This window comes from Acinonyx jubatus, chromosome E2 (genome assembly GCF_027475565.1).
Source record: "Acinonyx jubatus isolate Ajub_Pintada_27869175 chromosome E2, VMU_Ajub_asm_v1.0, whole genome shotgun sequence".
Classification (NCBI taxonomy): Eukaryota; Metazoa; Chordata; class Mammalia; order Carnivora; family Felidae; genus Acinonyx; species Acinonyx jubatus.
The window spans coordinates 53626943-53641022 of NC_069396.1; the positions used below are offsets into that span (position 1 = coordinate 53626943).

General features: G+C 54.4%; 1 protein-coding gene across 2 annotated transcripts; it reads left to right on the forward strand.

Moving 5' to 3' along the window:
* The first annotated feature begins 4925 nt into the window (after positions 1-4925).
* CE2H19orf81 (chromosome E2 C19orf81 homolog) lies at positions 4926-14044 on the forward strand. 2 transcript variants are annotated; one of them, XM_053211003.1, is made up of 6 exons: positions 4926-5106; positions 5657-5724; positions 10877-10949; positions 11057-11177; positions 12700-12839; positions 13687-14044. In XM_053211003.1, the coding sequence occupies exons 1-6, from the start codon at positions 5057-5059 to the stop codon at positions 13880-13882; spliced, it is 648 nt and encodes a 215-aa protein (XP_053066978.1). In that variant the 5' UTR covers positions 4926-5056; the 3' UTR covers positions 13883-14044. The 2 variants fall into 2 exon arrangements, with proteins under 2 accessions (XP_053066978.1, XP_026893036.2); XM_027037235.2 differs by lacking the exon at positions 4926-5106 and having other exon boundaries at positions 5362-5724.
* The last annotated feature ends 36 nt before the right edge of the window (positions 14045-14080 follow it).

Genomic DNA, 14080 nt, shown 5'->3' on the forward strand with positions numbered 1-14080 from the left:
AGATGTATGCACACAGACCCCACATGGCAGTCCATGAGCCCACTCACAACTAGACCTTCGCACCCAGCTGGCCTGCCCAGAGTCCACAGGCAGCCCTGTTCTGGAAGAGATACACAGAAGGAAGTGTGCAGCAATGCATACACCCAGAGATGTCTACACACGTGGGCTTGCCAGACTTCTGGGACACGTTTCCAGAGAGACATCGACTCATGGACTGGCGGCTGTGGTGTCCCGGTTGTGCCTGTGGTTTGGGACATGGCAGGGCCAGGGTTCAAATCCAAGGTCTGCTCTCAATATTGCCTGTGAATTGCTTATATTCTCAGTGCCTCAGTTTCCCCATCTGTAAACGAGGGTAGTTTTTATAAAACCCAGATTCCACGTCATTAAGTTATTTTGAGGATTAAATTAAATTCACATGAGATGCTAAAAAAAACAAAACAAAACGGGGGCGCCTGGGTGGCTCAGTCGGTTAAGCGTCCGACTTCGGCTCAGGTCACGATCTCACGGTCCGTGAGTTCAAGCCCTGCGCCGGGCTCTGTGCTGACAGCTCAGAGACTGGAGCCTGTTTCGGATTCTGTGTCTCCCTCTCTCTCTGCCCCTCCCCTGTTCATGCTCTGTCTCTCTCTGTCTCAAAAATAAATAAATGTTAAAAAAAAAATTAAAAAAAAAACAAATTAAAAAAAGGTTCCTGTTTAGTATTCTCATAATTAATACTTATATGCATTTGCTCATATACTTTTTATTTCTTTATTTTTTACCTATTTGTTTTATTTATTTATTTTAAAATTATTTTTGTAAATATGAAACTTACTGTCAAATTGGTTTCCATACAACACCCAGTGCTCATCCCAACTTTTTTTTTTACCTTTTTTTTTTTTCAACGTTTATTTATTTTTGGGACAGAGAGAGACAGAGCATGAACGGGCGAGGGGCAGAGAGGGAGGGAGACACAGAATCGGAAACAGGCTCCAGGCTCTGAGCCATCAGCCCAGAGCCCGACGCGGGGCTCGAACTCATGGACCGCGTGATCGTGACCTGGCTGAAGTCGGATGCTTAACCGACTGCGCCATCCAGGCGCCCCCTTTTTTTTTTTTTTTTTTTTACCTTTTTAACGTTTATTTTTAAGAGGCAGAGAGTGAGTGGAGGAGGGGCAGAGAGAGAGCAGGCTCCAGAATCCGAGCTATCAGCACAGAGCCCGACACGGGGCTTGACCTCACGGACCGTGAGATCATGACCCTGAGCTTAAGTTGGATGCTTACCCAACTGAGCCACCCAGGTGCTCCTCTTTATTTTTTTAAAGTAAACTCTACACCCAGCACGGGGCTTGATACTCATGTGGCAGAGATCAAGAGTCACATGCTCTCCCAACTGAGCCACCCAGGCGCCCCTTATATTCTTTATAACTGCATTTGACAAGCGAGGAAATTGAGGCTCAGAGAAGGGAAATGTCCTGCCTGAGGTCACACAGCTGGGAAGTGTCAGCGTTGAGATTCAAAACCCACGTGGGTCTGAATCTAGACCCTCGCCCTCCGCCACTGTGCCACTACGATGTTTGCATCCAGGAAGTGTGAGGACCTTGCCTGTTGTAGCCCCTGGGAGTGTGGAATGGCACAGAGTGCTGGACGGGGAACCGGGAGACAGAGTCCTCCGTGTTCATTTAATCCCATCCATGCAGCCATTTGTGAAACACTTACTGAGCATCTGCTGTGTGCCAGACCCTGCTCTAGGCACCAGGGATCCAGCTAGGAGCAAAGCAGACAAAACCCCCAGCCTTGGGAAGGCCCAGGGTCTAGTGGAGGAGACAGATAATCACCAGATAACTATCTGTATGTATTAGAGTCAATGCGTGTCCAAGAAGGAGGTCATGGAAGGCTCCCCCGAGGAAGTGACCAAGTGACGTTTGAAATGAGCTCTGAAGGGTGAGTAGGTATACACCGGGTGAAGATGGGGAAGAGATGGGGAAATACTCCAGTGGGCAGGACCGTCCCATGCAGGGTCCCGGGCAGGAGGGAGTTTGGCTCATGGACGACTGCCAAACACCTAAGCTCTAGGGGGCGGGTAGCACTTTCTTTTGTTTATTGTCGCATCCCTCCTGCTTGACACGTTGTCTGACACACCGTAAGCAGCCAATAAATATTGACTGTTTGAATGGAGGAGTGAACAAGTTCAAGAGCAAGTAGAGGAATGTATGTATGGACGGACGGACGGACGGACGGATGGATGAGTGGTGGGCTGGAGGATGCATCTATGTGGGTGGGTGGATGAAATGATAGTTGGACGGGTGAATGAATGATTCAACGGATGGATGGATGGGTGGATGGATGAGCCAATGGAAGAATTTGTATCAATCCCTACGGATTCACACACAAATGTTCCCAGAGACACGCACACGTGTGTGTAAACAAAGGTTCACCTCTTCTCCTGGTGCTGACCCCGGAGAGGACAAACACGGAGAAGCTGGCCACGCTGGCCAGGGCCTGTGTGGATGAGGACGCAGGGAGGCAAACCCTCTGACCAGGGCTACAGCCGGGCCCCACCCCCACTGCGGCACTGACATAATTTCTGGAATAGGAAGAAAATGCCGATCCAGGGATTTTTGTCCCAGGCTGGGAGCCAGGCCAGGGAGTGGGACAGGAGTAGCCCAAGAAGGATGAGGTGAGTGGTAGAAGGAGGCATGTGCGGCTAAGACAGACAAAGGGGACAGAGAGATAGAGAGATAACAGAGAAGCAGAGATAGGGCAATGGAGACAGAGACATTCAGAAAGCTGCAGAGACATAGAGAATAAGAGATGAACGCAGAAAGAGACACACGACGTAGAAATTCAAATTCAGACACAGGGCGAGATGAGGCAGGGTTCCAGAGACAAAAGAGGGAGAGAGAGAGACAGAGAGAGACAGAGAAGTGGAGACACAGAGAGACGGAAACATACAGACCCAGATGCTCGAGGGGAGAGAGACAGAAACAGAGAGACAGACATGGAATGACACCCAAAGAGGGCAGAAAGAGAGCTTCAGAAGAGGCAGCTAAAACTAGGCTCAGAGAGGGGAAGGCATTCGCCCAAGGTTGCACAGTCTGGACGTAGCATTTGATGCTGGATCTGTTTGACTCGAGTCCATTCCATGTTCTCTTCTTCACCCTATGTTGCCTCATGAGGACCAAAAGGCACACAGGCAAGTGGGGTTGAGACTGCTGAGCATGGGTCACAGCAATAGGAACAGTCATTCATTTACCCACTCAACGCATCCCGGCTGGGGTGACACTGGAGAGTCAGAGATAAATTAGGAGCTTCTGGTCTACCAGGGTAGGCAGACCCCGCTCTGGAGTGACGGGGAAGAGCATTCCAGGCAGAAGGCACGGGAGGTGGAGAGTGAAAACAGGACCAAGGCGGGAAGGATTGGAGAGTGTTTGGAGGGGTGAGGTGGGAGAGGAGGGTGGGACCAGAGGGTGCAGATCTCACATGCTCATTGTCTGGGGGCACTGGGGAGCCATGGGAGGGCTGCAAGCTGGGGAGGGGCAGGTCAGCTCAGGCAGCAGAAAGACCCGTGTGGAACCCTTTGGGAAGGAATGAGGAGGGGGAGGGCAAGGGTCCAGGCAGGAGAAGACGAAGCCTGCGGGTCAGGACCGTGGGAATGGAGAGGAGAGGAAGCAGGAGAGAGAGTCCGCGGGCAGGAGAGCTAGAGCTCGAGGGGCTGTGGGGGCTTTTGTGCCTGTTGTCATGGGAATGAAAGATGTCTCCTGTCCTATAGGGATGGGGCTGGCTGCCGGAAATGGAGAAAGACAGCCTGATGGGAGAGAAAGACATCAGGGTGACTAAAGGGAGTCAGGGCCACAGAGGAACGGGAACTGAGTCTCTTTAAGCGAGGATTGTTTTCTTTTTTAATTTTTTAAAATGTTTATTCATTTTTTGAGAGAGAGAGAGAGAGAGAGAGAGAGAGAGCGCATGCGCGGGGGAGGGGAAGAGAGAGAGGGAGACACAGAATCTGAAGCAGGCTCCAGGCTCTGAGCTGTCAGCACAGAGCCTGACGTGGGGCTCGAACCCATGAAGTGTGAGATGATGATCTGACCCAAAGTTGAATGCTTCACCGACAGAGCCACCCAGGCGCCCCTGAGCGAGGAATGTTTTAACTGGCAATGACAGAGACTCAAAGGACTTCAGCATAACAGGGAATTAATTGAGTGGACGACGGCTTCAGGCATGGCTGGATCCAGGTTTCCCAATCACCATCATCAGGAATCTGTCTGCATCTTTCGTTTCTGCTTTCCTCGCCAGGCACATTCTCTCCCCGTAAGGTGATGTGATAGCCCCCGGCAGCTCCAACCTCGACTCTGACCAGCCTGGCAACCTTGCTGGAGAAAGAAAGATCCTCTTGTATCCAGCAAAAGTCCAGGGGTTGACTCTGCATTCTAGATTGATTTTTAAGCTCGCCCCTGAAGAAATCACTGAGAAAATCAAGGTGTCACTAGGCTAGAAGGCAGAGAATCTGTGCGTATCAGGCAGGAATAATGGGCATTCAAGGCAGAGACCATCTGGGAGTGGAGATCAGAGGACTAAAGATACAGGTAACAGAGACAGAGAGGGAAGGACAGACGGCATAACTAAGCAAGCCCAGTCTCTTCTCTCAGTTCCTGCTGAGACCTCTGCAGACGAGAAGAAAGAGTTGCCTTAGGGACTGAGAAGAAAGAGTTGCCTTAGGGACTCCTGCTTGGCACCGCCCTTTTACTCCTGCACTCAGGCGCAGGCGCCCCCCAGACCATTCTCCTCTGGATCCAGGAATCCAGGCTCTCTTTCCTTCCTCCCTTAGACCCAGAAGTCCAGGTGCCCCCACCCCCTGCTCCTTCCTCCCTCCCAGCCAGGAGATGGAACCTCCAGCCCCTCCCCCTCCCTCTGGAGGTACCATGGCAACCAGGTCCCCTGACCAGCTTTCCCCCCACCCCATATAGAATCCCATTTCTGTTTGAATCTGGCCTGTGTCTAACCAGTTCCTGCGTGAGACAGGGATGAGCGGAGGGCAAGTGGGACCAGAAAAGGGATGACAGGGGGCAGGGGAGCCAGTTATGAGAGAAGAGAGATGGATAAAGGAGGCTGGGGAGAGGTGGGGAGAGAGGTAGGGAAACAGAGAGGTAGGCTTGGAGAGAGGCAGACTCTGAAGAGGGCCGGAGGGCTGGGGAGATGGTGGGGAAACTAGCTGAGGAGTCCAGGGGGATGCAGGGAGAGAGGGGGAGAGAAGTGGGCGGGAAGAGGGCAGAGAAATCAAGGGAAAGAGTGGAGGAGAGATGGGGAGAGATCAGGGGGAAGAGATGGGGAGAGAGTAAAAGCGGGAGGGTGGCGGAGACATGGGGAGAGAAAGAGGACCGGGGAGGGAGAGAGGCGGGGAGAGGCAGAGTCCCAAGGAGATCTGAAGAGACAGAGGAAGACACGGGAAAGTGGCAGAGAAGGAACCGGGGCACACAGCATTTGGAACTCGTTGGGTTCCCAGAGGTTAGGGGAATCCACATTCCTATGTGGTCTCAGCCTTCCTGTTCTTCCATGGTTTTCCCCCGGGGCTTCAAAGAGAAGGAGGAGGAGGCAGCCATGGAGAGAAGGAGCTGGAGTGGGTGGGCGAGTCAGGGTTCTTCTCCCCATCCTCCTGAGACATGCCTCACCCGCCTTCCCAGGATGCAGCAACAGGTGGAGACCCTGTGCTCCTCCACCGCTGGCAACCCCAGCATGCACAGGGAGGCAGGTACTGAGCCTTGTGAGTGCGTGTGGCGGGGGGGGGGGGGGGGGGGGGGGGGGGGGGGGGGGCAGGGGGGATTTCCTTCGTCCGTGCACTGTGTGGTAACATTGGCCTGCAGTGTGGCCTTAAGCGAGTCACTGGCCTACCAGCGAGCCATCCCAGACTCTGATGTTGACCAGATTCCTGGGTGGCACCCTTTGACCCTTAGATCACATGTCTCATGAACCTTTGCGGTTCCCTGGCCAATGGTCTGGACCCAGAACTACATTTCCCATGAGCCTCTGGGGCCTTAACAACTCTTCTGAGGCTGTGGCCTCCCTAGGTGCTCTGCCCTGGTCCCTCACGCTCCCCTTTTCTCCCTCACTGAGCTCAGCAGCTAACCCCAAAGCCACTCCTCCTCCGTCCTGCCCACCTTCTGTGGTCCCACTGCCAACATGGCCAGTGGGCTAGACCCCAGATACTGCCCACCCCCCACTTCCGCCCACAGCCTTTGGTCCCCAGCCCCATCTTCCTGCCCGCTCCCGTTGCCCCGTCTCCCTGCCTTTCCATCCCCACAGCCCCAGCTCAGGTCTTGTCCTCTTCCTCTTTCCCTACCTAACTCCCGGTCTCCGGTTTCTCTCCTAAAGCCCATCCCCCATTTGGCTCCTGGGGGGTCATCTGACTGCCAGCACTGACCCTGTCCCTCCTCTGCTCACACCCCCCCCCCTTCCTTCTCCAACACTTCTGGGATGGAGTCCCAGCCCCTCAGCCTCAGACCCTGGGTGGTGGGCCACAGCTGACAACTTCAGGCTCATGCTCCAGGGCTCCCTACTTGCCCCCTACAAACGTCATTCACTCATTCATTCATTCACTCAATCAATATGTATTGAGGATGCATTTGGCTAGCATGTAATAAAAATTGGACTTAGTGTAGAAGAAAGAATAGTAGAGCCACCATCATTCAAAAGGAAGCCTGGAAGTGGGGTGGGGTTTGGGTTTGGTGGAGTCAGCAGCTCAATGATGTCATTGAGAACCCAGCTTTTATTTCCCTGTGTTTTAGTCCGGGATGTATCTCCCTTGCACACCAGTCTGCTTGCCTCATGGCCACAAAATGGCTGCCGCAGCTCTGGGCATCACTTGCAGAGGGTTGTTCGTCTTAAGAGCCCCCACATGATCCCTCCTCACGTCTTTTTGGCCAGCACTCAGTCACCCACTCACTCTTGTCTCGACCCCCGGCAAAAAGATTATCATGATTATTTTAGTCAGCGGTCCTCAACTCTGGCCCTACATAAGGTGGGAGGATTTAAAACCAAAACATCTATACGCAAACCCGCTTCAGATCCAACTTAACCAGACTCTCTAGGACTTGGGTCCTTGCACCCAAAGTTTTTGAATGCTTGCCAGGTGATTACAACAAACGGTAAGAGTTGCAAGGCATTGGTTCAAACTGGATGGGATGCCTTCGGAGAAAGGAGAGTGGGGAGCCTCCCCTGAGCTGCATGGACGAGGGATGGACACTTCTCAAATGGGGGGAAGAAGGATGGGAATGGCTGAGTGGGTGTCTTTTCCGGGTGTCAGCTACAAGAGCCTACTCTGTGCCACGTGCGCAGACATCCTCGTGGCAAAGCAGGTGCGTTTCTGTCCTCAGGTCTCTTTTAGTGTCTTTGAAGGCCTCTTTTCCTTTGGAGATCCCTGCCCCACGTCATCTCTAATCTGGACTGAGGCACCCGCCTGACAAATATAATTTATGTTTGGCTCCAGAAAAGTTGAGTGGAACCGAGTTGACGAGTTGGCCAGTTTTGTAGATCAATATTTGTTCATGTCAGCTTTGTGGCTTTCTTGGTGGTACTTTGGGACGAGTGACACTTTTTAACTTATCAGGTTGGCATCGGCTGACAGAAAGCCGGTGGTGGGACGCCTGGGTGGCTCAGTCAGTGAAGCGCCTGACTCTTGATTTCAGCTCAGGTCATGATCTCATGAGAGATCATGAGATCATTTGTGAGATGGAGTCCCACGTAGAGCTCTGTGCTGACACGTAGAGCCTGCTTGGGATTCTCCCTCTCTCTCTCTCTCTCTCTGTCTCTCTCTCTCTCTGTCTCTCTCTCTCTCTCTCTGGCTCTCTGCCCCTCCCCCGCTCACACTCTCTGTCTCTCTCAAAATAAATACATGAAAGAGAGAAAGAAAGCAAGCAAGCCAGCCCATGGGTCCCAAGCGCTTTGCCTATGGTGCCTAATGAATGAAATGACCCAGCCTGTTCTCATGCAAAGAGGGCGGACATGAAATACACCATCTCACAAATAATAACCTACAAATGAATAAGTGCTTCTTAGCTTGGGGCTGAAGAGAAGTCTGAGAAGTTCCTGCGGATGGCCATATTATCTTGTGCTTAAAGACCTTAGCCCCTGGTGGTCCTCTGCATAGACATCTTTTTCCTGCCATTTCTTTATTTGGCAAGCTCCTCCTTATCCCCAGGTCTTACTGTAGACATTACCTCCTCCGAGAAGCCTCCCCTGATTGCCCCTAGACTGGGCTTCCCTTTCACCTTGTGACACCGCCACCGTAGCTCGTATTGCCCTTTGCACTGACTGCTTCCCCCACCAGACTGGGACCTTTTGGAGGGTAGAGCACATTGTCTAGACGAGAGTGGAGGACAGACAGCAGACTGGGGAGACTGAGAACACAGAGTCTGGATCCAGACGCCTAGATTTTTATCCTGATTCTATCACTTACGGCTGCGTGACCTTGGGCAAGTCACATAATCTTTCTACGCCTCCGTTTCATCAGAAAGTAGTCGTGAGGATGCAGTGGAAAACACTTTTGAAAGTGGTTGGCTTTTTATTTTAAAGTAAGCTCTACGCCCAATGTGGGGCTTGCACTCAAAACCCCAAGATCAAGAATTGCCATGCTCTCCCGACTGAGCCAGCCAGGTGCCCCGAGTGCTTGGCTTTTTAAAAGGGATTGTAAACATATATGGGGCGCCTGGCTGGCTCAGTTGGTTAGGCGCCCGACTCTTGGTTGTGGCTCCGGTCATGATCTCACGGTTCACGAGTTCAAGCCCCGCATCAGGCTCTGTGCTGACAGCGCAGAGCCTGCTTGGGATTCTCTTTCTCTCCCTCTCTCTCACTCTGCCCTTCCCTTGCTCTCTCTCTCTCTCTCTCTCTCTCTCTCTCTGTCTCTCAAAATAAATACATAAAATAAAAAATAAATAAATAAAAAGGCCTGTAAACATAGAGCTATTATTGTTATTCCATGGATGGATCTGTAGGGATCGCTGTGTTGGAGGGGTGTAGGGGAGGCCACTATAGCTTGGAGAAGTCAACAGGGGTTACCGCATGCAGGGCCCGCGCTTCCCAAAGGGGATCTTGCTAAAATGCAGATTCTGATCCCATAGGTCTGGGGTGGACCCCACAATGCTGTGTCTCAAACAAGGTGCGGCTCCCCAGATCACGCACTGAGGCGCAAGTCCCTGCCTCGGGGAGGACTTTATTCTGAAGGCGAGAGAAAGCCGCTGGTGGTTTGTGAGCGAGGGGCGCTGAGATGGAAAGATCGTCCCAGCTGCCCTGCGCAAACAGATGGGAAGGTGGAGGATGGGGACCAGAGAAGGGGATTTCCGATGGTACAAGCTGAGCTATGTCAACACCCCAAAAGTCGAAGACCTCCAGGAGCATAGCTGTGACATAGCCGTGTGCTGGAGACAGCCTGTCCCTGCTCGCAAGAGCCGATTGTTAAGCTTTGCAAGCTGGTTGTTAAAACCGTGGGGAGCATGAAATTGGTCATGGTGGGTATATTGACAGCGTGAAAACTGGCAAATGCTACAATCTGTGCGTGTGTGAGAGAAAGACAGAGAGACAGAGAGACAGGGAGCGTGACATTAATGAAACATTTGAGAGCGAGAAAGAGATTAATTAAACATTTACCAGCACACCACTGAGTTTATTGGCTTGTACCGAGGGAGTCCCTAACACACGGAATGCCCTAGGAGGGGCTGTTCGGTTAGGTGACTTTGGGAGCCCTCGGGGGAGCAGGCTTGGGATGCTGGCAGGAAGTGGAGGCAAGTCTGTGACGCAGGAGGAATGAACGGCGCTAACACCGTGGGCGGGAACGAAGCAGCATCAGCTCTAAACCAAGCGGAGGCTCTTTGGTCATTTTTGTGGTTCGGGCGGTGTTCATGTTCTGTCGTGTTGAGACGAGGCTCCGGAGTGGCCTTATTTTTATCTCGGCCTGCCCTGGTCACAGAGAGGCCTCGGCTGACGTTGGTGCTCCGTGAAATTGTTTATGGCCGGCAGGAGCGTGCTCAGCGTCACGACCTGCTCTCTGTTCGGCTGCCCCAACAAAGAGACACCCCCAAACGCAATGGCGTTAAGACGAGAGAGCGACAGGGGATCGGGTGGTCCGGCTTGCTGGGACATCCCAGCCGCATGAGATGACGCGGGGACCCGGGTTCCCGCCGCATTGTTGCTCTAGCCTCGCGGAAGCTGGCTTGTCGCTACGGTCACGCTTCCGTCCGAGGGAAGGGGCAGCGAGTCCAACAAATGAGCCCAAAGTTGCCACCCCTCCCTCCCCCAACACCGTCGGCGAGAACTCGCTCGCATGGCCACACGCGGCTGCAAGGGATGCTGGGAACTGATGTCTCTAGTTGGGCGGCTGTGTGCCGGGGGGGAAAAACCCGAAGACTGCAGAGGAAGGGGAAAACGGATTATGGGGGACAACTAGCGGTTGGCCACAAGAGAGACCAGTTAGTCGAGGGAGGGGTCGCCTAGAAGGGCCGATCGGCGGCTGTTGTCGGTCTGGTTGGCCTCAGGAGGCCGGTTCTGAGACGGTGAGAAAACCACACCGGGTTCAAATAGTGTTGGGGGTGCTGCGGAATGGGAAGCAAAACGGGGCGAGTCCCTCCCTCCCTCTTCCTCCTGCCTTGCAGCCCCTGTCTAGCGCCCCCTGTAGGCAGAGCCTAACGGGAACCCAGCAGTCGGAGCAGAGCAGGGGTTAGGAGAGTCCCCGCCCGGGGATCACGGACGGAGTGGATGCAGTGGGGCGTTGGGAGCTGAGAGTCAATAAATAGCTCGGTAACTGGCATAAGAGCCATTCGGGAATGGTACGGACAATACTCGGGGAAGCCCGCTGAAGCCGAATAACGTCTGAGGGGTGCGCAGGGCAGCTGACACCCGGTCTCCATCCCCAGGAGCCCTCCTTGTGGACATTGAGACCCTAGAGGAGACGCAGACTCGGAGCCTGGGCAGGCCTGTCAGATCCTCGTGAGTGGCCCCTGGTCTCATGACTTCTGATCTCAGCCCCCCCCTGGGGGGCGATGACAGCCCCCTCCCTGACCGCCGAGGTCCCTGCCCGCTCGCTCTCTCCCCAGGAAGCAGTACCTGCGTCAGGTCATTGCAGAATACGAGGCGCTGGACCGAGAGCTACCATGCCTCCGGAGGTTTCCCACACCACCTGCTGCCCAGCCTCTCTGTCTGTGCATGGAGACCTCAGTGAGTGGCCCCCTGCCCCTGGGACCCCAGACCCCCAGTCTCTGCACAGCTTGGGTGGGACGATAGAAAGGGAACAGGCTCAGAAATGAGGGGGGGCAGGGCTTCAATCTAGGCTCTGCAGCTGGCCAGCTGTGGGCTCGGCACAGGACAGGTCGCTAAAAATTGATTATGAATTTGTCAAAGGGTCAGACGTCACATTTGTCACTGATGACCTGGGAGGGGCAGAGAGAGCGGGAGAACGAGGGGCAGAGAAGGGCGGAGACTGAAAGGCAGGTGTCCTAGGGGCACCTGGGTGACTCGGTTGGTTAAGTGTCCGACTTCTGCTCAGGTCATGATCTCACGGTTTGTGAGTTCAAGCCCTGCGTTGGGCTCTATGCTGACAGCTCAGAGCCTGGAGCCTGTTCAGATTCTGTGTCTCCCTCTCTCTCTGCTTCTCCCCTGCTCACGCTCTGCCTCTCTCTCACTCTCTCAAAAATAAACATTAAAAATTTAAATTAAAAAAAAACAAACAAAGGAAGGCCAGTGACCTGCTAATCGATCCTATGCAATTCTGTTAAGTTTGCAAATACAGCAGAGACTCAAGATGAAACCCATGTCTTGGGCAGATTCGGTGAACCGGTCATTCCTGGTACAAATCCTTCAGCAATCGCTGCCATCGGTCAGCAGAGGTATCTGTTAGGTTCTCGCTCAAAAGTTACCTGAGAAGAGCTGACCTTAAGGGGACGCTTCCCATGTTTCAGGCACTGGTCTCAGACGCACTCCCTCAGGTGATCTGTGTGACTTTATCCCAACACAGAGATTGTTGTCCTTGGTCTAGGAGCTCATTCCGAGCCCATCCCTCCTCTTCTTTGTGGCTTTGGACAGGGGACCCCGCCTCCTCCTCACATACATGGCACAGCTTGCCTTCCTGGAGGTGACCGATGTCATGATGTCACCCTATTTTCTCAGCAATTTTTAATGTTCTGATGATGGTATATCACCTTCTGGATGGTAATCTCACGCTAAAAATGTGGTTAGTGATCAATATGTTTCTGAATGACAAGTCAAGCCCCCTATGACCCTTATTGTTATTATTTTTTTGCAACCGGACATTCCTTAAAATGCTGATAGGAACATAAACGGAAACGTGTACAACTTAAATCCTTGCGGGATCTTTAAGAGCCGCTAAAAGTCTGCTCTCCAGCGCAGGTTGCTGGAAAAGTTTTTGGTAGATTGGTAAAGTTGACCACATTGGCGAATTATTTAAGCCAACTGCTCATTGACTACTGGCAAATCCGCCTGGTGAGAACTGATATTTTTGGAGAATGACCTAGAATGACAGTTGATGCTTTTCTACCTGAGAGATACCTGTTCTCCCGGGTCTGACTAGAGCGATAGGCTCCCGAGATAGAGTGTGAAGCTTGCCCCTCAAATGTCACCGGGGATTCTGGCAGGTTCTACAGGTGGGTCTAAGGTGGGGGCTTCCGGAACCTTGCTGCCCACGAGTGTCACATGCTGAGGCGCTCTCTCCTGACTCCTCCAGCCCCAGGAGGACTTTACCCATCTGGAGGTGCTGGAGGCTCTGGAGGCCGAGTTACCCGGAGCCATGGAGAGCGGGCGCGTGACCAGTATCCGTTTTGAAAATACGAACGTCATCTGTGGGACGGCGGGGTGCCGGGACAGGTGAGTTTGTGGCGGATCCCAGGCTGGGAGCGACCGGGAAGGGCCTGGCGGCGGGGAGCAGGTTGGAGGAGGTGAGGGGTGTGGCCTAGGGAGGTGGAGGGAGGGGCGGAGCCAGAGCCAAGGCGCCGAGTCCCACTCGGGGCCGGGAAGGGAAGGAGAGCCGGACTGAGTCCGGAAGCACCGGATTTGGGTGCGGCTCGTGGTGAAAGTGCGGGACGACGGGGCAGAGTGTGAGAACCGGGAAGGGGCGGAGCCGAGAGTGAGCACGGGGGGGGGGGGGGGCAGGGCCAGGTGAGATCAGAGAGCAGGTGGGATCTGGAGTGAGGAAATGGACTTCGAGGGACCCACGTGGTGACCTGGACGGATAAAACCGAGGCGTGGGGTCGGAGCCTGGGAAGGCGGCTATGAGGGGGCGGAGCCTGGGCCGAGCACATTGAAAGAGTGGGGCCACGAGTGATCGGGTGGGCAAGGGACCTGGAGGGTCGGGTTGGGGGCGGGGCCGGGAGAAACCTAAATCTGGGGACGCGCCTCAGACTCACTGAGGGGGCGGGACTGGACAAAGAAAGGGGCGGGCCCTGGAGCGGCGGTTCGAAAAGACGGGGAGCCTCGACAGACGACGACCAGGGGACAGAATTAGATTGAGAGAAGAGCGGGACCTAGAACGACCCATGCGAGGGTCGAAGTCCGGGTGGACCTCGGCGAGAGGTCAGGGCTGCCGAGGGGTTTCGGGACAGAGTGACGGGATGAGGAGCCCGAGTGGGTAAACGAACAGGGACCAGGCAGGGACCACCAGCGATTCCCTTCGGTCTCCGCCCCGTCCCTGTCCTCTTGGCCCCACCCCTCGCAGGTGGCTCATCACGGTCGCGGACTTCCAGACTCGCTCGCGTCTGCTGCGCTGCGGCCTCCGTCTCCGCGGGCTCGAGCACCCGCTGGTGCGCCACGACGAGCTGCTGCTGGCCGATTACCGCCTGCACCTGCGCCGCTCCCTGGTCCGGCGGCGCATGCTCGAGGCCCTGGGGGCGGAGCCGACCGCGGAAGTCTAACGCTCGGGGGGCGGGCCCCGGCTGCGCTTGCACGCCGCCCAGCTGGCTCGGGCTACCCACCCGGAACCCCCGAGGGTAGGGGGCGTTGCCTCCCCAGGAAGGAGGCGGGCCCGGCTCGAGGGGGGTGGATACTGTGAGTTTAATTATAAAGAATGACCTGGTACAAAAGCCATTTCTCTCTGCAAAATCTTGGTGGGG

What these genes read in the sequence shown, in the direction of transcription:
- CE2H19orf81 (XM_027037235.2), top strand. Translation starts at nt 5,502, where the DNA reads ATGTGGTCTCAGCCTTCCTGTTCTTCCATGGTTTTCCCCCGGGGCTTC. An exon ending in CAGCATGCACAGGGAGGCAG is followed by an intron (nt 5,725 to 10,876) that starts GTACTGAGCCTT and finishes CTCCATCCCCAG; the next exon opens with GAGCCCTCCTTGTGGACATT. An exon ending in GTCTGTGCATGGAGACCTCA is followed by an intron (nt 11,178 to 12,699) that starts GTGAGTGGCCCC and finishes TGACTCCTCCAG; the next exon opens with CCCCAGGAGGACTTTACCCA.